At 47.2% G+C, this 23,928-nt stretch overlaps 1 protein-coding gene across 3 annotated transcripts; it reads left to right on the top strand.

Annotated features, from left to right (window-relative positions):
• The first annotated feature begins 1,981 nt into the window (after positions 1 to 1,981).
• HP1BP3 (heterochromatin protein 1 binding protein 3) lies at positions 1,982 to 22,831 on the top strand. Of its 3 annotated transcripts, XM_048326263.1 has the most exons (13): positions 1,982 to 2,053; positions 9,513 to 9,712; positions 10,119 to 10,221; positions 11,451 to 11,601; positions 11,958 to 12,123; positions 13,154 to 13,297; positions 14,123 to 14,203; positions 15,965 to 16,119; positions 16,838 to 16,928; positions 17,572 to 17,731; positions 19,718 to 19,829; positions 20,753 to 20,890; positions 21,696 to 22,831. In XM_048326263.1, the coding sequence occupies exons 2-13, from the start codon at positions 9,617 to 9,619 to the stop codon at positions 21,979 to 21,981; spliced, it is 1,683 nt and encodes a 560-aa protein (XP_048182220.1). In that variant the 5' UTR covers positions 1,982 to 2,053; positions 9,513 to 9,616; the 3' UTR covers positions 21,982 to 22,831. The 3 variants fall into 3 exon arrangements, with proteins under 3 accessions (XP_048182220.1, XP_048182222.1, XP_048182221.1); XM_048326265.1 differs by lacking the exon at positions 9,513 to 9,712 and having other exon boundaries at positions 1,999 to 2,053; XM_048326264.1 differs by lacking the exon at positions 1,982 to 2,053 and having other exon boundaries at positions 9,513 to 9,703.
• Positions 22,832 to 23,928: the final 1,097 nt, after the last annotated feature.

Here is a 23,928-nt window from a genome sequence, read left to right as displayed (position 1 = left end):
ATTTTGAGGTAAAAACCGGTGAAGGAGACAACAAAAGCTTTTCTCCTCTGCTTGTAGCTCTGTGGCTCAGCCAACACAGCTTCTGGGGTTTTACACATCCTTGCAGTGGGCAAAGGGAGAGCTGCTGGGCTGTTTTCATCTTTTCCTTCTTGGTGTCTTAAAAAACAACAGTAAAGGAGCACATTCCCTCTTCTTCCCCTCTGCTCCACCTTCCCCTCCTGCCAGAGAGGCACCATAGGGGGAAAAAAGCCAAAGAACACATTTTTCTGCAGTTGCACGGGGCTTGTTTCCCATTCAGAGGCAAGACAGGAATGTTCAGCAAAGTGGAGCCATCTGGCTCAGGTGCTTCCAGGGCTGTTCAGCTCTGCACCACAGGGATCATCTGGAGGGGAGAAGAAGACCGAGCAGGGCCAGGCTTTGCTCACAAGGCTTTAGAAGGTGACATTCTCAGGTGTAGTAAATTTACAGTAGTCACCTAAGGGGGGAAAGAGTTGAAAAAAGCTTAGACAAGAAACAGGCATTACTGGAGAAATAAGACACCTCTGCAGTGCTTTGAATGGTGTGAATGCTTCTAAATGTGCTCACAGAGGGGTTTCCTGTCACAGGAGGGACAAAAGTGCCCAAAAAAATGGGTAAGTGCCCATATGGAGAGAGAGGTTGACAGGAGATGGGTAAAGCTTTATGTGCAGAAACCAATGAGAAAACTGCTCAGACAAGAGACTGCAGATGAAATTGCTGTGGTGTATTAGGAGTCACCATCCCCGGAGCTGTTCAAAATGTGTGGATGTGGCACTTGAGAACATGGTTTAGTGGTGGCCTTGGCAGTGCCGGGGGAATGGCTGGATTAGATGATCTTAACGGATTTTTTTTTTCAATTCTAATGATTCTGTAATTCTAAGCATGCTTATGGCAGAAAATAAGAATAGGTAGGGAGTTCTGCCTTAAACTCAAGGTTAGGTAAAGTTAGTAGATTTGAAGGAAGGGGGGAAAAAAAGAACATCCATGGGTCTAGCTAAATTAAGTAAACTTGGAGTAAAAGCGTAGCAAGAGGTACACAGGAAGAGCTTCTGTTTTTTACCCCTCTGTGTATCTGCAGAGCCCTGAGATTACTGTGACAGTGAAAATACAAGGGTGGTCACACCTCAGCTCTGCTTTGCCGTGATAATCCTCACCCTGGGCAGCAGAGGTAAAAACTGCCTGAAACAGAGCTAAGCATCATCAGGAAAGGGATCCTTCCCACATGTGAGAACTTTGTGAGCGTGTTGTGACAGAAAATTCCCAGCTTGCAGCCAGACCTCGGCACTGGGACTGGTGTAATTGCGGCAGGCAGTAATTATACAGCTAATGAGGGATGGGGGTGAAGAGGCTGAGGCAAAGGGTAGGCGGCACTGGGGACACCGCAGAGTGAGAGGAGGGCGAAGCAAGAGTCTGGAGGTGAGATACAGCCTGGAGTGGTCCGGAACGGGAATTCACGGGCACCCACAGAATCACAGAATAGTTGGGGTTGGAAGGGACCTCTGGAGAAGATCCAGTTCAAAGCCCTGTCAAGGCAGGGTCACCTGGAGCAGGTGACACAGGAACGCGTCTACACGGCTCGGGCAGGGCTGAGCAGGCGGAGGGGCGATCACAGCATGGCAGGGCAGAGGCGAGGATCCAACGGGGCTGAGTTGAGGGTCAGGCAGGGCTGCGCTGAGGGCTCGGCGGGGCGGTCGAGCCCGGCAGGGCTGAGGCGAGTCCCGGGGCCAGCTCTCGCCCCCTCAGCGACCCCAGCAGGCGGGAATCGCCTCAGCGCGGTAGTGGCGGGAAGCGCGCGCAGCCCCGCCCCGCCCCGCCCCGCGCACGCGCGCGACGTGGAGGCGGCGGGGCTCGGGTGAGGACCGGCGTTCGAAAAATGCCCGCGGCCTCCCATTGGCCGGCGGCCCCGCCCGGCCCCGCCCCCCGCCGCGCGCCGCGGCCCCGCCTCCCCCGCGCGGCCCCGCCCCTCGGCCGCCCCCCCGCTCCCGCCGCCGCCGCCGCCATTGGAGGCGCCGCCGCTTTGTGTCCGCCGGGCCCGGTGAGTCCCGGCCCCGCCCGCCCCCGGCGCCGCTCCGGGCGGGACACGGGGCCGCGCCCGGGAGGCCGCGGGTGCTGCGCGCGAGACGCGGGGGCGGCCTGGCGGCGCCGCCGGAGGGGCCCCGGAACTGCCCTCAGCGCGTCCCCCCCCCCGCCCTCCCTGCCCTGACAGGCCTGGGGCAACGGGGGTGTCGTGACGGGGAGTCGCGACACGCTGCGCGGACATGGCGCGATGTCGCGGTGGGCTCGGCCCGGCACAGGCCCGAGGAGGCGGCCCCGGGCCTCGGGTGTCGCCGGGCTCGGCGGGGCCTGGCGGGGTGCGGGCCTGTGGCCCCTCACAAAGGAGCTGCGGGGCTCAAGCACGCTCCAAACGCGCCTCTCCCGACCCGCCGACACAGGGCGAGCCCCGGGGAAGGTCAGCGGTGGAAGGGGCTGACAGGGCCGCGACACAATAAATAATCGCTATTTATAAACTTAGGGAGCGCCTTGGCTCCCGCCGCGGCCTTCCCGCCTTTCGGCTGCTTGGCTGTGCGGTGGTTGGGGCTTTTTCCTGCACTAACTCACTTCCTCAGCGCCCGAGAAGTGCCACTGCTCGAGGGAAACCTCAGTCTGGCTCCGGTGTGGCTCCGCTTCCCAAAAGAGGTCCCTACTCCCCCTCAGCGCTGATAGCGATGGATACAGACCTACTTGTGAGGCTCCCGGGCACTTCCGAGTGCCTCCCTGCGCCCAGGTGCTCGCACCCTGCCCAAGGAGCGTTCATCACCCTCCTCCCCGGAGTGCACAGATTCTCCATAGAGAAGGCTGTTAAATTCCAGTCTGGAATGGGGCTGTTCTAGACAGGCTTCCATTCCTGTATCGTTATCCTTGCCGCTCTAGGCTGTGGGGTGTTTTTGGGTAAAACATCGCAAATATTTAAGGAGACAAAGAGCAGCTGTAAACTGGGGTGGCTCTTGCCAGGCTCTTTCCTGCTCCACCTGAGGACAGCTCCAGACCACGAACACTGTTGAGAACAAATCCTTCCCGCGTGTATTTTAACTGTTTTCCCACCCCCCACTGTCTGCTAATCCCTGGGGAACTGCCCAGCCTTTGCTTCAGGAGAAGAAAAGTTGGATAATGTGGGATTGTGGGTGTGTTCGCTCCTTTATACAGTGTAGCAGAGACCGATAGTTTGGATAGTTTGCTTATAGCTGTGGTATTTCTCAGATACTCGGGTATTTCTCAGTTCTTAGCAGCACTTAGGACCCCTACTGAATTATTTCTGGGTTAGTAAGTGTGTCACTTCCCAGTTCTTATCTAACTATTGAGTAAGTGTTGCACTCTGATTTCCCAGCACGTGACTTTTGTTTGCTTTGACCATAAATAGTATTTTTAGCATATTCAAGAAAGAGTTGGCCAGCAGTCTTTGGCAAGCAGCTGCCATTGAGGCGGGAAAGGTTCGGAAGTGCTTGTGTTTGTAAACAGTGTCCCTTCTCCATGAGAGCAGTGAGAGAGGGAGGTGAGTGCAGTTCAGGAGTGGAGATGTTTGATGGACTGGGCAGGAGAGCACAGACCTTCCTCAGGTGAGACTTCAAAAAATTGTTGGATAGAGTGGGCGATCCTTGGAAATCAGGAATGAGTAGAGGGAAAAAAAATACACATAATTCCTGTTGGGGGGAAGAACTTGGTATAAATACCTTGGGAAAAAGTGGCTTTTGGAGCTTTCCCCCGTTTACCTGTGTGTGCTTGCTAATTAATTATGCTCTCAATACATCATGCACATTCATCAGGCAGAAGCTCCTTGAATTGTTTTTGTCTTTGGAATATCTTTTCCTGTGTTTTTTTCCCTTTCAGCAAAAAGTGGCATGTAAATCTCTTGGCAGCATTTTGTTACAAGTGACCTGGGGTCATCTGAGGATTTAAACTTCTGTGAGAGAGAATAGAAGTTTTACATTGATGGACTATAATGGGAGGTGTGGGTAGTTTTCTTACAGACTGCAATGAAATAATGGTTTTTATCGTGTACAGTTTTGTCTGTAGAATAAAAAATGATGGCTGAATAAGTAGTAGTCGGGAGGAGGGTTTATACAGTGGTTTTAAATGTAATCTGTCTAGGCAAGGAGGAGATGACCTATAGAGGGTTCAAACCCTGGTATGTAACATTTGCAGCCTAAATTTTCATTCAGGTGTCAGCAGTTTGTCAAAATTCATGAAGTTGGATCCTGACTTAAGATATTTTATCCAAGGCTATGAAAACTTTCAGCAGGGGATTTTCATGTTGGAGTTGTTTTAACTTTGTGACCTGACCTTGTTTTAAACTTAAAGCTGAGCCCTGTGCACTCTAATGGGGGCAATTTCATCCCTCAGTGGCTTGTGGCAGAGTGTGGAGAATTTGGATTAAAGGCCATTCTAGCCAAAAACTGTTCAAAACTGTTGTTCCTTAGAGCTTGTCACCATCATGATCCTGAGCATCAGTGCAGAGAGGGATTATTTTGAGACAGCCGTTCAGGCAGAAATTCTGCTTCATATTAATCCCTTGGCTGAGGTTTCTGTGAGTTTTAGGTATGGTGGTGGTGTAATTTAAGTTGCTCGCTGGCTGTGGCTGTTTGGGGACGTGAGGAAAAACTCCTGGGTGTAGGAATGCAAAATAATCCAGGCAACGGAAAGGATCTGTTCTTACTGTCTTCTGTGCAAGTCAGAGATTGATGGAGAGAAAATCTGAAACCTGTAGTGGTTTTCTATTGAGCTCATGTTCTTTGTGTGGAGAACAGTGGAGGTGAGGCATGGGTGGTTACTGCTGTTTTAATAAACATCTGTGGGGATTGAGCTGGCTTGGGATTGCTGGTGTTGGACCCTAACAGAGACAAGTGCTAAGCTCAGCCCTGGGTGGGAGCATCAGTTTCACTCTAGTATTGTGCCTCTTTTTTTCCCTTTTTTTTTTTTTTTTTCAGTGAAAGCAGCATCTGTGTGCACAGAAGTCAGGGTTTAATTTTTGCTGTGCTCTGTAAAAATCAGGACAGGCAAGGTGTAAGCTGGGTTGCATTCGTGGCGTTTGGAGTCAGAGGCTCAAATTCAATGCTGAATGAAAATGTTTTCAAATGAAAATATATCTTTAGGCTTAAAAAACCCTCCTTTGAGTCTCTGAGTGTAGGAATTCCTGCGGTTGGATGCTAGAAGTGTGAAGGATTTTTGCTGTTCTCCTCTGGATCCTGAGGTGCATGGGGTTTGTTGTTCCCCCTCTAACCCCATATAGGGAAGGAGTGGATGGAAATGGACACTGTAACACAGACAGGCCAAGGAATGTGCTGCCTGGCAAGCGGGGAGCTCTTGGATGTGTGTGCTGGACCACTATTCCTGGTTAATTGAAACAAGCTGCTTTGTGCAGCCTGCAGCAGCGTGGGGCTCAGGTAGCCTGGAACAGATCCCCGAGAGCCTTCACTGTAGGAGAGCTGCAAGTACAGCCCTTGGAGCTGGAAATTCCAGGGAGCCAGGACACATCTCGGGGAATGGTGGATCTAAGAATCGGGACAAAACTTGCTGGATGCAGCAGAGGTGATGGGAATGCCAGCTGCACTCAGCCATACGCAAGTGGGTTGGCAAATAAGGATCAGAAGTTGGAACTAACTTTGTATTCTTTGTTCAATAACATATTTTATTAATCTGCAGGACTTCAGGCTGGTTTAAATGACTAAGTGCTCCTGGGCTGATCGTAGCCGAGACCACAGGCAGCTCCATGAGCTGGAAAAGCCAAAGGCAGAGTGCTGAACACCTCCGTGAGCAGGCAGTGACAGCACCAGCTGACAGACACATTTTGTAAAACACATTTGTATCCAAGTCGTTGCTGGATGATATAGTGTGACCATATGGATAGTGAGGGTTTGATAAAGTATCTGCTGCCTGGGCTGGGTTTTTAGGGAGGAGCTTTGAGGATTTCAGGGGGACAAAGCCTTAAAAGAGCTGTGCAGCTTGCAATTTAGAAGGTGATGGGTCTTGCCATCTGCAAAAACATTAACATTTCCTGTGCTTTTTCCTTCAGTTTCCAAGTCATTTAAATGCTCTTGTGCATTATAGAGTAGTAAATAACTGTCAATATTCAATAGCATGGTTTTAAAACCCAGTTTTACTTTGCTTTTTAAGGCTTTCTGATAACAAACAGTTGTTCTTGCTTGCATCACTTGTTGGATTTGTATCCCTTGACACCCTGCCTTCAAACCTGCAAGTGCATAAAACCTTTTTTTAGCCCTTTTTGACCTCATTTCTAGGCCAGTGTCATGTACTTTGTACCCGGTCACATCTAAGTACATCAATCACCCGTACGTGTCGTGTGACAGTAAGGGGACACCCCACTGGCCCAGGATTGGATACACTTCCTTGTTTTTTCCATTGCATATTTGTTTTCAGCCTACTCACCCTACCCTGAGTCCCTGTGAGTTGGAGTTTCTGCCAGCCTGACACTTGGATTGCCACATTCAAAGCCTAATTTATCCTGAAGCATTTTCCCTCAAAAGAGATTGAAGGCTGAGATAAGTTGAAAAATCTTACGGCCAGCAGAATTTTTTTTTTTAACATTCTTGTGTCTCTTGCATTAGTGGGGGGACTCCAAACTTCAGAAATATTAAAAATGTGTCTCACCTGAAGCCTTCCTTTATTTATTCCTAATGATGTGATAGTTCAGGAGGAAATTGCTGTAGGTGTTCACAGTAGTTCCGGAAAAACTCCCTGTACCTTTGGATCTTCTGTTAGTAGCTACTCCCTGAGTTGGGAGACTGGACACATTCCTGCTCATCTAGAAATCCAGAAATTTAGGGGGGTTGTTGCTTATCAGCTGTTTGCTGGATTACCTGCTTTGGAATAAATAGTTCATGATAGTTTGGGAGCCTGTGAACCTGCAGATTTCCTGTAGAAAAAGGGGTGTAACTACGTGAAGAGTAACTTTCTGTACTTTGGTGAAGGTTAGCATCCTGGTGGTGTTTTCACTGCTGATGTGATTATATTTTTCTGACAGTTGATCAGATTTAAATGTTCATTAGAGTTACCCAACAACCGCCTTGAAAACTGCATCCTCAGCTGGTGGCCTATATCCCCTTTCAAGGCACAATGTTTGTCTGATGTTTGTGTAAATGCAGAATACAGTTGTTACTTTCATTTTTTTATTGAGTGATGCTTGTGATTGTAGCTGTGGTTCCCGTTTAAGTTGTCTTTTGAAATAGCGTGTCCAGGTAACGGTTGGTTTGGGTGACTTGATTTTTCCATTACACGGATCTGTTTTATTTGGAGAGGGGAATGAGGTTTTCTGCATTGTCGTTGCAAAACTTTCTGGTTTTGCTTTATCTTTTTGAGGAACTGAATTCAGGCCTGTTTGTGGTTCATATTTCGTACTCAGTGCAGAAAACCACTTTTGGTCCCCCCGTGGAAAGAAATGGGCTGAGCAGGCACAGTCCCTGCGTGGATGCTCTCACAAGGTGGGGCTTCTGACTTCACCCCTGAAGACCATCAGTGCTTTGCAGTCAGGAGGAGATTATCCTCCTGCCCCTTTGATTCCCTGGGCATTTTGAGCAGGATATGATCCATGCCTGGGAATGCGGAGGGAATCAAACAAGCCACTCTGAATTTCTGCTGGATACCAGCTTGTTTGCGTGTATTGTAGGCACAGAAGTGAAGAATTGTGCTGTGTTAAGTTGTACTCTTGAGAGCAAAAAGACATCAGTGGTTTATACACTGATCTAAACAAAGGGGTTTTCAGAACTTGGGAAATTTTAAGTCAAAGTTGGGAGTACTGTTTTCATGCGTGTGTCTTGCAGGTCACACAGTTTAAAAATAAATAAACCCAGGGCCATGTCAGCCACAGTGTGGCTTGTGTGTGTATTTAATCCCAGGGAATGCGTCTTTTGTAGCCCCCAACTGATTTCCCTGAGGGGGAATCCGTAATTGGTTATTTTAGGACTCACTTCAAAATTCTGGCATTTTCTTAAAGGGCTAAACACTGGATATTGAGCTGAAGCCTGGTGAAAATTTTCATTTTTTTTCCCTTTCACTTTCCACACTTGAGAAAGGAAGGTCCCTTAAAATAGGCCAATTTTTTTTTTTAAATGCTGTGCTATATTCTGTATATTCTAATTGGCAGGCAGTATATTTTCACATTCAGACATTTCACAAGAACATTCATCTCTTTTTATTTTGGTTTTGGCATGTGGTGCGTTTTGATTTTTCTGTTTTGCCTCAGAAGAAAACATCCAGTGCCGTAGGGCTTTGCTTTCCTTGGTGCTGAGGCAGGACCAGTTCCCTATGGGTTTTCAGAGTGACTGTTCAGTTCCTGTCAGAAGTGTCTCTGATTGATTAGGGATCCCCACTGCTGAGTAATGACAGGACTGTATTTTTGGGAGAGAATTGGTGTTGGTGTGGTACAGAGCATCCACCTGTGCAATGGGGAGTGCAGTACTGAAACTGGTGAAAGTCAGCTTGAAAACAGGGCTGGGACTGGTGCTGGGTCTCTGTTCAAGAGGAAAACACTCAGGCTGGGGAAATACCTATTGAAAGTGAAAGTTTATAGTAAGTGCCCACCTTCTGAGCAAAAGGAAACATCCAGAGTAGGTGAAAATGGGAGCATTTGGCTGTTTCTCTGTAAGGAAGGGAGGAGGGCAGGCTGGAGCTTGATCTTTGGATGGAATTGGGACAGGTCCAGCTGTGGTTTGCTGGAGGTGAGGCTTTGCTCCTGAGGTTTTTAAAGGGGATGCTGAGAGGAAGTGAATGCGCTGATGAATCCCAGGTTTGTGATGGAATTAGTGGAGCCCCGCTCCTTAGGAAAGGCCAGTGCAGGCAGATGGGCAGCAGGTAAGAAAGGCTGTAAAAGCTTAATAGTAGTAAGTGGTGAGACTTGATGAGGGTTAAACTAAGCTTAACCCATTTGTTATCCATGACAGTGCATGTGTTTGGAGCAGAGCTTTGGCAAGCTTATGTTTTCTGGTAGAAGGCATGGAGACTGCTCTTCTGATTGTCATTTTTTGGTCAAAAGATTCCCTCATTTCTTTAAATTGCATGGGGTTTAGTTTGGGGGGGCATGGCTTGGCTTCCCGATGCTTTTATCTTCTGCCTAACAAATGTGATGGTGTCATTCCTTAGCTCCATGTGCCAGCTCCTGCTTTTACCCAAAGCCACTGAGTGACCAGTTCCCTCACTCAGGGCACAGTGCAATGGCTGCTTCTCATTAATGCTTGCCCTTAACTTAAAGAGCCTTTTTATCTTTCAGCCATGTTCTAATGGAGCGGGTTTGGCTTGCACCTTTCCCATTTCTGCTTCATCCATAGCTCTCCAGTTTGCATACATGTTTTAGCACCTTTGTTGAATGCAAGTGTTGCTTGTCAGTTGTGTTAGTCATGAGCTGTAAGTCATTTATCCTTTTCTTTTTAATCTTTAATTTGATGGATACGCGGATGTAGATGTTTTTGTTTTGTTAATTTTCACACCACATCTTTTCTGTACTTTAGGTTGACTCCTCACTGCACTGTGAAAACCATTAGGAAAAAGTCCTTGGGGTTAAAACCTAGGGCTCCACACTGTTACCTGCACTTGGGGCTAGAAATTAATATAAATGTCGACTGATCTGTCTGAAGCTGAACCCGTGCATCATAAGGCGCTTCCACTCTTAACGGGAGCTCAGCTGATCCACACGGACAAGTTAAGTGAGGTAGGGGCTGGCCCTTTCTCCAAGCTTGCCCTTGGATCAGTCCTTGACTTCCAGTCCTGCTGAAGGTTACTCAGCACTCTTTCTCCCCTGCTTCTAGGAAACTCAGTTGGGAGTCTAACAAACTCTGCTTCCCCTTCCCTGCTTTCCCTGAGATGATGTATCTGTCAAAATCCTCAAATGCTCATCTCATTTGAATTGAAATTATTTCTTTTATAACCATAAAATGTGGAACTATCCTCTCTTAGTAAGCTTTGAAGAAGCTGGTTTGAGGGCTACTGTCTTTTAACATCATGAAAAATCCAAACCAGAATATTTCTACCTATGCTGCTTTGATTTATTTTAATCCCGTTTCAAAACTTTCCAATTCCTCCCAGCATCTGTGCTGATTTTCATGTGCTTTCTGTAGAAAGTGGAAGACGACACGATGCCTATCCGTCGCTCGGTGAATGCTTCTTCCCGGGAAACTCCTCCCAAAAGCAAACCTGCCGAAGGGGAAGAGGTCAAAGCAGGTACAGTCATAGATCTAGAGGGGATTAATGTATATCCAAACATCGGCTGGGTCTGAAGCTTCTGGAAAACCTTACAGCCAGGATGAAAATATTGTTAATGTTTGGCTCCCTGTCACAGAGTTTTCCAGGATTTGTGTTTTGCAAACACTGTTTGCAGTCTGAACCCATTTGTTTTGTCTTTTATACCCTGTATCACTCCAGACATGAAAATATGGCCAAATATGGTCCCTTTTAAGTTTGCACATCCTTTAGGATGAAGAAATTATGACGTTTCAGTAGTGTCAGAAAGACGGTTTGAGATAAAAAGGTGTAGTTAATGAATGGAAAAACAAAGTATTCAATTTTTTTTCTCTATTTTTCTGAGCAAAAATGTTTTACCACGATGTGTCATGAAATCTAGTCTGATATTAATGTGCCCTGTCTTAGCAGCTTGGCCTCAGTGTCCCAGAATGTGTCATTTCACTACTACAGTCAACTGGTTTCACTGACTTTGTCCTCTGGTGTCACAATTTAAAAAACTACCTACAAAACTGACTCTTAATTCACTGCACATTTTAAATGCCTCTGTGGGAAAGCTATGGACAGGAATGTATCAGAAATGCTTAAGCTTCACACAGCAGTGTTGGTGGGCAGTTCTTTATCCAAAAAGTGTGGAATTTCAGTTTATATGCATCTCATCTAGTAGGCAGCCCAGTCTCTGTTCTCAGCTAAATATGCTTTTATGTATTTTTTATTTCCTTGGTAAGTTGATTTCTGACTGGATTTGATCCTTCTGATATACAAGCGCTCCTGCCAATGCACGTGCCACCTAAAGCTTTGCCAAGTCTGGAAAAATGCGATGGAATTGTAATTATCCTTCAGGTGATTTTGTATTTGAAAACAGCTGGGTCATAAGCAAAGCTCCTTCTTACAATCCCAGGCCTGTCTGCAGCAGCAGACAGGAGTTAAGAGGAGAACGCTGGTGGAACTCGTTAATTGTGAAAATGTTGCATGATGTTGTTTGCAGTTATCCTGGCATTCGAGGGCTGATTGCACCTTTATTGAAGCTCTTTCAGTACTTTTCTTCACTTTTTACATTGCTTTTAAATAACGCATTTAAATAAGTGAAAAGAAATTGGTGGAAAATAATTAGTGGGGTGTGATCTTAAGTTTGGCTTTTTTCCCCTCTGCCTTCCTAAAGAATAAAAGATGGTTTCGACAGTGATTTGATGCTTTTTCACATTTTCTAGATGCAGAAGTCACCTCTGAGGAATCTGCCTCTGTTGGGGAGGAACAAGAGACTGAAACCCTGCCTGCTGCATCCAATGAAGCAGAACAGCCAAAGGAACCTGAGAATGAAGGGAAGGAGGAAACAAAGTCCTCAGAAGAAACCAAAAAGGAGTAAGGCTTGCTTGGTGCTGAATTCAGGGATTTGGGTAGGATTCTGAAGGAAGTCAGGTTCTACAGTGAGAAAAGGTAGTGGGAGAGATGGAGGAAGTGAGTGCCTTAAGGTGCTTCTCCTTAAGATACTTCTCAGGAAGAAGCTACTGATCACATGTAGCTGCTGTTCTCAAACATGCGAGGCTGAATATTGATACGAGATCTCTTTTTTACTAATAGAAACATCAGACTATTCCTTAAGTTATGCTAATTTAAATAATGTCAGATGTTCTGGGCTTTTTTGTTGTTGTTCTTGTACTGCTTGTTGGCTTGTTTTAGTGCCTCTTGTCTTACTACTGCTCTGTATTTTCCCTAAGCGAGAAGGATCAGTCTAAGGAGAAGGAGAAGGAGAAGAAGGTGAAGAAGACCATCCCTGCATGGGCCACACTCTCTGCCAGCCAGCTGGCTCGGGCACAGAAGCAGACTCAGATGGCAGCCACCTCCCGGCCCAAAATGGATGCGATTTTAACCGAGGCCATCAAGGTAAGCAGGACACAAATGTGTGGTTTTTATTCATCTGTCGCAAAGCAGAGCAATTTATGTCCTAATCCACACAATTTCAGCTTGCTGAGGTGCAAGTGGCTGATGTGTGCTAGCAGGAGGCTGAGTGTGTAAGATGGGTGTGCTTGTGCCTGAAAGCCCATGGAGCTGACGTGTGAGTCCATGAGGATGACGAGGGGCCCTATAGCTGATTTCTTTGTTTAGAATTCGTTTCCCTCCCTAATTACATTATGGGGAACAGCTAGGATGGCATAACCTGGTTGATTGCTGTCATCATTTTGTTTGCTGTGCCTCCTAGCCACATTTAACTTCATTTACCTGGATTCATCCATCTGTTTGATACATGTGCTTTTTTTTTTAGCCTTAACTTGCTCTAACTCAGGCCAGACGGAGATACTGTTACCCTGCATTCCAAAGTGGTCTTGGTTTACTTTATCCCTCCTGATTGTAAGAGGAAATCTGTGCTGTTGTAGCTGTGCTGCTCCTCTCCCCTCAAGGCTTGGTTGCTCCCTTTAGAGGAGGCCTGGACTCCACCAGCCTTAATTGCAAGATGGCCTTTCCATCTATCTTCAAAAGATGAACTTCACCTTCCATTTTTTGCTAGTTTACTAATGTCAGTCCTCCATCTTATTAAAAAAAAAAATTGGCAGCTTGTTCTGACTTAATGATTACTCTGTCTGACATTAAAATGTGTTAGGAGATCAGTTGTGCAGCATTAATTTACCCAAAGGTGACTGTATTTTAAGCCGTTCCATGTGAGTGCTTCAGAGCAGGGGAGTAGTAGATATGTGCTTGCTGTGCTGCTTTTCTGTTGTCTGTGTTACTCTTCAGCTACTCAGGAGGGGAAAGTTAAGTATTTTATTAGTCATGTTTTATACTTGAGTCACAGTGGGGAAAAGGCCAGCCCTGGCGTCCTGTGGTGGCCTGTGTGCATCAGTCCAGTCTCTGTTCTCCCAGCCCCACTCAGGGTAATTCCAGTGCAGTGGTTTCTAATGTTTTGTTTCTGTTTCAGGCCTGCTTTCAGAAGAGCGGTGCCTCGGTCGTTGCAATACGGAAATACATCATCCACAAATACCCTTCCCTGGAGCTGGAGAGGAGGGGATACCTGCTGAAGCAAGCCCTGAAAAGGGAGCTGGAGAGGGGAATCATCAGGCAGGTAAGAGCTGCTTTGTGGAGCAGCACTGGAGACAGCATTGCTGAAGAGGGACTGTTTACAAGGGCCTGGAGTGACAAGACAAGGGGGAATGGCTTCAGAGTGCCAGAGAACAGGGTTAGACGGGATACTGGAAAACAATCCTTCCCTGGGAGGGTGGGGAGGCCCTGGCACAGGGTGCCCAGAGATGCTGTGGCTACCGCTGGATCCCTGGAAGTGTCCAAGGCCAGGCTGGATGGGGCTTGCAGCAACCTGGGATAGTGGAAGGTGTCCCTGCACATGGCAGGGGGTAGGACTGTGTGATCTTTGAGATCCCTTCCAGCCAAAACCATTCCATGATTCTGGGAACTGCACAGGAATTTCTTAACTCCATTAGCAGGTCTGTGGAATGAACATGTTCTCCCTTGTGGAGGTTTATCAGCCTCTGTCTCTGCTGTGTTGGACACTGGCAGGATTTCAGCACTATTGTGTCAGTCACATACTTTGCACGGTTGGTTTTTGTGCAATTCATGGCAGTTTCTGGGTGTTGTGTCACACAGCATTGCAGCAGCATGTGAACCCAGCAGTGTGGGTTTTAACACTGTAATTTATGCCTGTGTTATCTGTCAGGACCTCCTGGTCAGGACAGCAGAGTATGTCCTAATGTCTAATGCAGTTTCTGATCTTACTGAAGTTTCAGTGGGTTCAAATCAGGCCTCTGCCATAAGAACCCACTGCAGGGTGACAGTGCATTCAAAATCTGCATCATGATGTCTGTAAGTCTCTCTCAGGTTGTTAATGTTCTGAGTTACGCTGTTAAGGACTGAAATGGACTTTCTCTTGAACCAGGTGAAAGGAAAGGGAGCTTCTGGGAGCTTTGTGGTGGTGTCTAATGCAGGAAAAACTGTTCCAAAAGCCAGAGACAGAAAGGTAAGATGGATCATTTTAAACAAAACTCAGAAATTTATTGCTCTGAAGCACATGTACCTTACCCAATATTCTCAATGCAGTGCTTTTACTCCTCCTTGCTGTGCTTTTACTCCCCAAGTACAGCAATTAAAACACCCATTCCACTGGCATCAGAATCAGAAAGCTACTATGAGGAACTAAACGCAAGTCAAATGATCAAAATCTCAGTCTTAAAATGTTTACATTAACCCCTTAGGCTTTGGTTCAGAGGCAGAAAACGAAATAACAATGAAACTCTTTGTCTGTGTTTACCTGGTAGAGAGAGGTGCCTTTCAGGTGCTGGAAGAGAGTTTTATGCTACTCCTGCATGTGTTTTATCCATTGGGTGGATAAAGGGAAGACTCCAGTCTTTAGGACTGAGAGGAATGTTTTCCCATCAGCTGTGAGAACAGCGGGAGAAAAGAGGAAAATATCCTAAGGCTTCTGGAAGAAAGCTGCTGATGCTGGGTGTTGTTGGGGAGTAATGTGAAGGGGATGGTTTTTTGAGCTTCACAATTAGTTGCGTTCCAGCACTGCTGATCTCCACTCCATGCTGTGCTGAGTGTGTGAAACACATTCCTAACGCTGCAGTTACAAAATGTTTGGCTGGAATTGCCAACCCCCTGGGATTAGACAGGTGAAGTTAGACAGGTAACACTTTGCTGCTCATCTCTTGCCTCCTGGGGAGACCAGAAGCCCTAAAACTGAAGGAAATGTTCACACACTTGCTGTAGGGCCCTGGAGGAAACTAACTGCAATGGAACTTTTTAAACAGAGCTCACTGGCTCCACGAGGAGCGTGAGCAAGGCACCTGATACCTGCTGACACATCACCTCTCTGCAGCGTATGGGTGTCTTTGTTCCCAGTTACTTTTTCTGCGCTGCAGCAAAACAAAGGTTTTGGATGAATTCAGCTGGCAGGGGAGCAGCTCCCTCACCCATTGCACTGTTTGCAGAGCTGCTGTTCAGAATCAAATCACTGAACTTCAGCGCATTTTCTGTATAAAGAACAGATCATTTTTCCCTGATTATCCCCTCTCATAGCAACAAAAGGGGTGGAAGAAAACTCAGAATGGAATGTTGGCTTCAATCAAGATTTTATTGCGTTATTTCAAAAAAAAAAAGAAAAAAGGACTCCTGTTTAGCTGTTTGTTTTGGGGAAGATTTGATTTGTGTAAACAAGTTCTGTCTTTGATGAGCTTTAAGTTTCATGTCAGCATGTATCATCATCTTCACAGAAAGAGTTGTAAAGCATTGGCACAGGGGATCCAGGCAGTCACCATCCCTGGAAGTCTTCAAAAAACCTATGGATGTGGCACCTGGGGGGCGAGGTCTGGTGGTGAATATGTCAGTGCTGAGTTAATGTTTGGACTCGATGATCTTGGAAAGCTTTTCCAGGCTGAATAATTCTGTGATTCTATGATTTTTCTCCTGTCTTATTGAAGGGTGGCAGAGAAAAACGTCTATAGCAAGGGGAAGGAAATAATTGAAATTACAGATGTTTTTAGATACTCAGCAATTTGTATTTGTAAAGTTTTCCTAAAACTCCTGTGAAAATTCAGCCAGATTTGCTGGATTTCACCTAAGCTGCAAAACTTTTCAAGTTGCTAAAGAGCTGCCTTACAGCACCTGAGTTGCCAGCTCTGCAGCCAATGTCAGGAGCACTTCTCCCCACATTTGCATTGCTGGTTCAGAAACCCAGAGTTTTAGGCCCTGCTGATGCATAAAAGTCTGTGTGTTTCAGAAAAGCACTTCGGCTCCGAGCACAGAGCAGCAGGTGAAGCTGGAGGACGTCTTGCCGCTGGCCTTCACCCGCCTGTGCGAGCCCAAGGAGGCTTCTTACAGCCTGATCAAAAAATACGTGTCTCAGTATTACCCCAAACTCAAAGTAGATATAAGGTAAGTGCTGGAGTTGCTTTAGCAAGCAGAGGATTGGGGAAACTTGGCCTTCCTCTGGCTCGGTCTCACTTCACGATGACTCAGTCTGGGATTTAAGCAGTCAGGTGCTGCTCCGAGTTGCAGGGCCTGTGGAAAAACTTCAGGAAAAGCTATGCCTTTTCCTGCATCCCTCCACATCCCATCTTTGTTCCTGACACTACCAGCAGCACTGCTCTGCACACCTTAACCACACCCACATCCCTTTACTGCCTGGATGTGAAGGCCTCTCCTCAGGGTCTCATCTTCCTTGGATCTGGATGCTTTAGCCGGCACACACGTACAGTAATCTTTAAGCTGACCTGTACGGAGCGAGTTGAGGCTTGGGAAGGAAACTAGGAAACCCTGTGTGTCACCTCTAACAGGGTTTTATCAGCCCCTTGTTTGTCTGTGAGCTGACTGAGTGCCCACCACATCCAAATGTGCTGCTCAAGGTGAGTGGATCCTTGCCAGGGCTGCGTGCCCGGAGCTGCTGGCGGTGCCGTGACACCGAGCACGCGCTGCCAGCAGCTCCCAGCGCCGTGTTCTGTAACGAGCCTTGCTGACAGGTCTCCATTTAGTGTCTGCATGTAGGCAGACACGCTAAGTGCTGCTCTGCTCACACGCTGCAAAGCACTGTTTCTCTGTTTGTGTTTGGAGCTGTCAGTGTGTGTCAGTAAAGCTTTCTTCTCCTGTGTTTCAGACCCCAGCTGCTGAAGAATGCCCTGCAGAGAGCTGTAGAGAAGGGCCAGTTAGAGCAGATCACAGGGAAGGGAGCATCTGGGACATTCCAGGTCAGAGAATGAGTTCATCTTTGTCGACCACAAGCCTTGGATGTCAGTTACTGCGCCCTCTCCCCTGGTTTCACTGGGTAGCCATTTCTTCAGCAGCCTGACATGCTCAGCCCTTGCCCAGCTATGAAGCAGTAGGACTCTTGGTCTCCATTTCAGGAGCAGCCCCCTGTTCCCTTGCTGAGCGTGCTGCACGCACTGCTCAGCTCTGACTCACCAGCACAGTAGGGAGCTGGTGGGGCAAGCTTTCCTTTCGATCTCTAACTGGAAGTGCAGCAGGTACCCCAGATGCCTGCAGTGTCTTTTACTCATGTGTGTGCCACAGAAGTTGCTTGGGTACATTTGGTCCGTGGGATGGAGAAAGATGTGATTTATTTTGCTTCCTTTCCTCCCCTGAGCAATGGGCCCTTAGACTGCCACATCCTTGCAGTGTATTTGGGGGCTGGGGTGAGGTGTTGCTGATAAAGCCCCCCAGGCCAGCTGACTGACTACAGCTGGGAGAGCAGCGTTCCCTGTGCAGTGTTTTAATATTAAACGTATCTGTGCTAATGCAGGAGCGCCGACCCACCTGGTGCAGAGGAGCTTGTCCTGACCTGGTTTGGGAGAATTTTGTCTTGATGCTTTTCTCTTCCTCCTTGGAAAATAGCTGAAGAAATCAGGGGAGAAGCCCCTGCTGGGTGGGACTCTGATGGAAGATGCAATCCTGTCTGCTATTGCGGCCATGAACGAACCGAAGACCTGCTCCACCACAGCACTGAAGAAGTATATCCTGGAAAATTACCCAGGGACCAACTCCAACTTCCAGGGTAAAGTACTGATCCATGTAAGGCTTCTGTTCTGCATGCTGAGAGAGTCCTGCAGCTGCAGATGTGCCTGTGTAGCACCTTTAAACTGCTCTGTTGAGCTTGCAGGGAGCTGCAGCTGCTCAGCTCTTTGTGCTGCAGAGATGCTCTGTGGTTTTCATTCCCATCAGTCCCTTTCAAGCCGGACAAAGGCCAGTTCCTGAGACAGAATGCACAATTCTCTTGTATATAGCCAGGAAGGGGGAATAGTATTCAAGTACTTTATTGTTCTTAAATCACCAAGTTGATTTCATCTGTCTCTGCTTTGAAAGGGACAGCGTGGCATCAATGCAGTTCCTAATTGCTTTTCATTTCAAGAACTTGCCTAGTTTAACTTTTAAAAAAAATTTCATGAACACCCCTCTTACTAAATTTGTTTGAGGCCCTACTTTGGATCTGATTTTTAAAAGGTCAAGCAAATAAGGAGAAAAGCCAGTCGTGTTTTATTTGGAAGGGAGATTTGGCATGTCTTTGTTCCCAGGAGAGACACTAATGTCTGGTTTGACTTTTGCATGAGCAGAGACTTGCAAGCAGATCTTCTGATGGCTTATTTGGGTTATTTGGGCTGAGCCTCGATGCAGTTGGTTGGTGCTGGAGGTCAGTTGAGAGCGGCTGAGCTCACAGCGGTCTCTGCTCAAACCTGAACGTAGATCAGTTTGTTCCTATGGTGTCACTGAGCTGGTGCCATTCCTCAGGAGCAGAGAGGAGGTTGCTGATCCCACAGTCTTTGCCTGGAGCTGAAGCACAGCATCAGCACAGCTGTTTGGTGCAGGGTTACTGACACAGCACAGGTCCCAGGGCTCAAGAAGCTGCCTGAGGCCTTCTGCCAATTAGGAATTGAAGTTGAGTGTGACTTCTTAATCTTGGGGCAGGGAAAAGAGTTTCCAGGCTTCCTAAGCCCTCGCATGGTTTATTTTCAGACCATTGGAAATGTCCCTGGTCCTTAGGGCCTGCGTTGAGCCAGCCTCCAGTGCTCGTCACTTCTGCAAGGCCGATAAGGAATCTCAGCTTGCAATCTGTTGTTTTCTTTCTCCTTCTGTTACATAAAAGGAATTTTGATGATCTCTGCTTTGCTCTGAGAGCAACCGGAGGACGATCTGGTGTGATGTGAAAAGCAGGCGGGTACACGCTGCAGAGCCAGAGCTCTGCTCTCCTCCCCAGTTTATGCCTCATCTCGGAACTGGACTGTACTGGAGTCAAATCATTTACGTGCTGCTACTGATCTTTGGCACCCAGAGTAAAAGCAGCCTTGTGGTTATACAAACTTTGGAATGTGCTTGAGAGCAAACCTTGTTTTTCCCTGGGAGCTCAATATGTAAATGGATCCTCTAATTCGAGCTGAAAATGGTTCTGAACTGACTAAACACCCCCAGCCCTTTGCCAGAGACAAAGATGCCCTGTACTTGCACAGTCTGAGTTACAATTCTTACACAGTGCACAATGGAATGGCTGGAATAAAAGTCTGGAATAAAAGAATGGAATAAAAAGTTCATTTGTTGTATTTCTAGACCAAATATTTTACCCTCTAAAACAAAAAACAAGAAAACCGCAGTGTGGGGAAGGATGCAGCACATACAACATTTAGAACTTGAGATCAAAAGCAGGGTAAAAGGCTTGTTTTAAAACATACTTTGGAGGACAGTCTGAGACCTGGGTTAAATTTGGACAGAAGTAGTTACACAGTGCTGTCGAATGATTTATGAAGGAGCATCCCATGATCATGACATCAGAAACATGCACTGTTCTTGACTCCTGCCTTTGGAGAATTTAAAGCCACTCTTGCCAAGAGCTGAGGAACAATATCTTGTATCTTGGTCGAACATTGACTGAGAGGATTTCCCTTCCTGACTCCAGCTTTGATTTCAGAGGGCACAGCAGAGAGCAGTAAGATCAGACAAGAGGATAAAGATAGTAACTCAACCTTTCTCTGATTTCTTTTCTATTTCACAGTGCATCTACTGAAGAGAACCCTGCAGAAATGTGAGAAGAATGGCTGGATGGAGCAAATTTCTGGGAAGGGCTTCAGTGGAACCTTCCAGCTTTGCTTCCCTTATTATCCCAGGTAAAGAGCTTGGCTGTAAAATGATGTTCAGGAGTTTTGCACAGCTCAGGTAGCAGAGCTGACGTTCATGAGCCAACCTCCTATTTACAGGGAGGTTGTTGAGGGTTTAATCACTGGTGAACTGCCACATCGTCACCCATGCTCTGGATAATGGCATTACTTGGGTGAACAGAAAGCTGACTTCATTGGCAAGGGAAGCTTTTAAGGGCAGTAGAAATACTGGACTCACTATTCTCAGGTTGTGCTGGTTTTGTTGCAGGCTGGGCTATTTGAGTGTTCCTGTGCTAAAACCAGTTCACCTGAGCAGGGAGTGGGGTGGGTTCTCCATGCCAGGATGCTCCTAAGGAGCAGGACCCAGCTGTTCCTTCCTTAAGGGAGGAGAGGTGGGAGGAGGGAGGATGACCTAGATTAGCTGCTCTGAGTCTGAACCAGCCTTTCTTCTCCTGCTGTGAGCTGATACTGTGCTGGGCCATGTGGAGCCCAGGGATGGGGCCTTGGTGTCCCAGGAAGAGCCAAATGGCAACACCGTCACTGAAGTGCCTGCTCCCCAGCTCCCTTTATTGCACACATGAGTCCTCACAGCTTCAGCCACACTCAGCTGCTGCAGTCTGATCCTGCCCCTTTGTTGTTTCTCTCCCTGGGTTTGCAGGGAAGGAGCAACAATGGATGGAAATGGAGAAGGGACAGCTTAGGGCTGGTGCATTCCTAGGCTGTCGTGTGTCTGCCATTGCAGAGACTAAACAACCTTGGTTTGGGATAGCAGCAATCACAGAATTCCTGAGGGCATTTCTGGATTAGGTTAAAGCTGTAACCTTAGTGGGAAGCTGCAGTGCCAGGGGAGAGCCAGGGTTACCCCTGGGCTTGCCTACCGTGGAGTCATATCCTTAGAAGCAAATCACACTCTGACCAGACCCCTCTTGTAGCCCAGATGTGCTCTACCCAGAGAAGCAGCAGGATGAGGATTCTGAGGAATCTGATGAGGAAGAAGAGGAGGAATCTGAGGAGGAAGAAGAATCTGAAGAGGAAGAGTCTGAGGAGGAAGAGCCACCACCAAAGAAGAGGTATGGCAGCATGAGAGATGAGTGGGCTCCTTTGGATGAAATAAGTGTCTGTCACAGCTGTAGAGTGCTCAGGTGCGGTCACCTGTCCACAAGGCTGTTGCTCACAGGTGTTGGCAGAAGTTTCTAATTATTCCTTCCTCCAGAGATGCTGACCTCCCCCAAATTCCACAATTTGAAGCCTTCCTCTTTTCTCCTCCAGATGAGAGAGAGCCTGTGTTTATTCTTTGTGTTGCCTTTAGTCTCCTGCTTTAGAAAGTGTGATGTTTCATGGGGAACTTTTTGTATTTGTTTCCTTAAAAAAAAATCTTCCCTGCAGTAATTATTTGCAGCTCTGTAGCCAGATACGAGACCTGCCTCACTCAGAATGTGGACTTAATATGTGTAGGAGCTTGGGTGGGTTGGACGGTCGGGACGGATGGAGACGAGAGATCTCTGAAGTCCCTGTTTCATCTTCCCCAACAAATATGAGTGTTGTTTATTAAGTAATAAAATCCCATTTAGAGAGGAGAGATAGTGCTTAGGGCTCTTAATTGTTCTGACAGCTAACTGATTCACTGTCATTATTTACATGTTTATTTGCCTAACAAAGGGGTTGGAAGCCTCACTGGCAGCTCTGTGGGGATGGGAAGTGCTCAGTGCAGAGCTACCAGCGAAGCTCTTGCTTTTTGGGATTTAGCTCATGGAATGTGCTGGCAAAGGACAGGGATGCCAAGATGTGCTTCATTTATGCAAATTGCTGACAGCAGCTCTGCTCTGGGTACCATTTGTGCCTCCACTGAGCTCCTGTGCTGTCTCTTCCTGACAGGATGCAGAAGAGACCACCCCCCAAATCCCGGAGCAGGGCCCCTCCGATGAAGCGAAGAGAGTCCAAACCCAAGCCAAGGAAAACCCCTGCCGCCCGCCGGGGCAAAGCAAAGCCCCCTCCCAAGGTCAAAACCCCTGCTAAGAAAGCCAAACCAGCAGCTCCAGCCATCAAGAAAGCTTCCAGTGGCAGCTCTTCCAAGAAACCAGCAGCCAGCGGGAGGAAGGAAGTGAAACCCTCGGCCAAGGGCAAATCCACCATGAGGAAATCTCTCCGGGCAAAAAAGTAAAATGTTTCCAGTGTCAGGGAATCCCATGGTCAAATCCACAATCTTGTTTTATAAGTCAACGTGCATTTGTATTTTAGTTCTGATGCTTAAACACTTCTTTAATTTTTTTAAATTTTTTTTTCTTGAATGATGGGGAAAAGCTGAAAACTAAATCAAACCAACCCGAGCATTCGTTAGATCTCAATGCTGTGCCTCGTGCCTGCCCCTCCCCTGGAACGAGTCATCTTTACTTTCTGCAATAATTTTAGGACTTTTCTAGGACGTCTCTAATCTGTACATTTATGGTGTTCCACGTGGGTTTTGGGGGGGAGGGTTGGCTTTTAAAACAATTCTTCAAAGAAGATCTTTATATCTTTAGACAGCAGGAACAGGATGATCAGGGGAATGTGATTCTTTAAAGAGAAGGTGCCGTGGCAGAGGAGTCCTCCCTAGATCCCTGCATGCCGAGGTCCTTGGCGCTTCCGTGAGGGAGCCGTGTACATACAGCACTTGCACTGAGCCCCGAGATGCTGCTTTCCTCAGAGCCACAGGCCCAGGGGTGGCTGGTGAGTCAGATCCTCGGCGTCTCCTGAGGGTCTGGTGCCAGAGGGGCTCCAAAAGGGGCAGCTCTCGGTTAGGTGGGTGATTTGAATTAGTGTTTCCACACCACATCTGTACCTTAAAACCAAAATATATCAAAGTCTTCTTGAATCCAACTTTCAAATGTTTTTAAGAGATGAAAAGCCTGAGTTTGTTACCTCTTGTTTACCCTTTTTTAAAGAGAAGTTGGAGAGCTATACAATTGCTAATGTAGAGATGTTGATAAGTAAAGAACATGCGGTTTGCTAAAATAAAATGAAACTAGATTCCAGGCCTGCCTTCTGTGTCCATTCTCTCCTCACCACAGCTTCTCCTCCTGGAAAGGTGGAGAGGAGGGAGTGGAGTCACCACGGATTGCTGCAGAGGCAGATCTTTGTTCAAAGCCAGCGTGATTTAGCCTGAGCCACTGCCAAGCTCTGTAGTTGGACCAACTCCTGACCTTTTCCTTCCCTGGTTTCTCTGGAGACAAAGGTGAGTGAGAAAAAAAGCTCTGTTGGAACCTCTTGCTGGTCCTCTTCTCCCCTGTCAGTGATCAGTGGGGACAAAAACCCAGCTGAAACCTTCTCCCCCTGCCCTGCTCAGCGGAGCAGCACCTGCCCTCAGAGCACGTCCCTGGCGCTGCCATGCCCAGGGCAGTGATGCCAATGGGACCTGACAGTCTCCAATGTGCTGCTGCAAAGAGCTGTGAGGAGGGGAATTACACACACTGAAAGGGAGAAAACAACTTCATTGAATTTATTCCTTTCTGCTGCTGTCCCAGTGTGCTACCTCTAACTCGGAGTTTAAAAATTTCCTATAGAAATGGCCTGAATTGTTCGCATCCCTGTAAGAAGGGTACAAACAGCAGGTTAAAAATCACAGCTGATGGGAAACAGAGTGAAAGCTCTGATCAAAGAATGATCCACAGGGATGTAAAGCAATTAGAAACGTTAGTCAATAGCTTGTTCTTGGGGCTGCTTGTACCAAAGCCATGGGGTTTGTTGGCATTATGGTGAGATGAATTGGAGAAACTTCTCAGTGCTAGGATATTTATGGGGACAAGGAGTCTTCACCCAGTTGCTGGGCGTTTTTCAACCTCCCTCTTCCCAATGGCATTCCCACACCAACAATCTCATGGGTATTTGTTAAAACACTGCTCTGGATGACACAGATTTCTCACATCTGAGCAGGAACACCTTGAATTAAGGGTTGTGCCAAAACCTTGCTCATCACCAGACTCTGGCTGTGGTTTGAATTAAGTGATTGCTGCACACCGAGCCAAAACAAAAGCCACGGGGTTGGTTGTATTTAATCCAAAGGAGTGATCCTTTCTTCCCAGGAGCAGTGTCTGGGGTTGAATTGGAAAATCTTCATTGCCAGCAGAGGAAA

The sequence above is a fragment of the Corvus hawaiiensis genome, chromosome 22 (genome assembly GCF_020740725.1).
Source record: "Corvus hawaiiensis isolate bCorHaw1 chromosome 22, bCorHaw1.pri.cur, whole genome shotgun sequence".
In the NCBI taxonomy this organism is placed as follows: domain Eukaryota; kingdom Metazoa; phylum Chordata; class Aves; order Passeriformes; family Corvidae; genus Corvus; species Corvus hawaiiensis.
The sequence above is the reverse complement of the archived record's forward strand: the minus strand, read 5'-3'. Positions and strand labels throughout refer to the sequence as shown.

Coding starts and splice junctions, on each gene's coding strand:
- HP1BP3 (XM_048326263.1), top strand. CDS start 9,617: ATGTCGACTGATCTGTCTGAAGCTGAACCCGTGCATCATAAGGCGCTT. Junction 9,713..10,118: donor ACACGGACAAGTTAAGTGAG/GTAGGGGCTGGC, acceptor TGCTTTCTGTAG/AAAGTGGAAGACGACACGAT. Junction 14,204..15,964: donor CAAAAGCCAGAGACAGAAAG/GTAAGATGGATC, acceptor TGTGTGTTTCAG/AAAAGCACTTCGGCTCCGAG.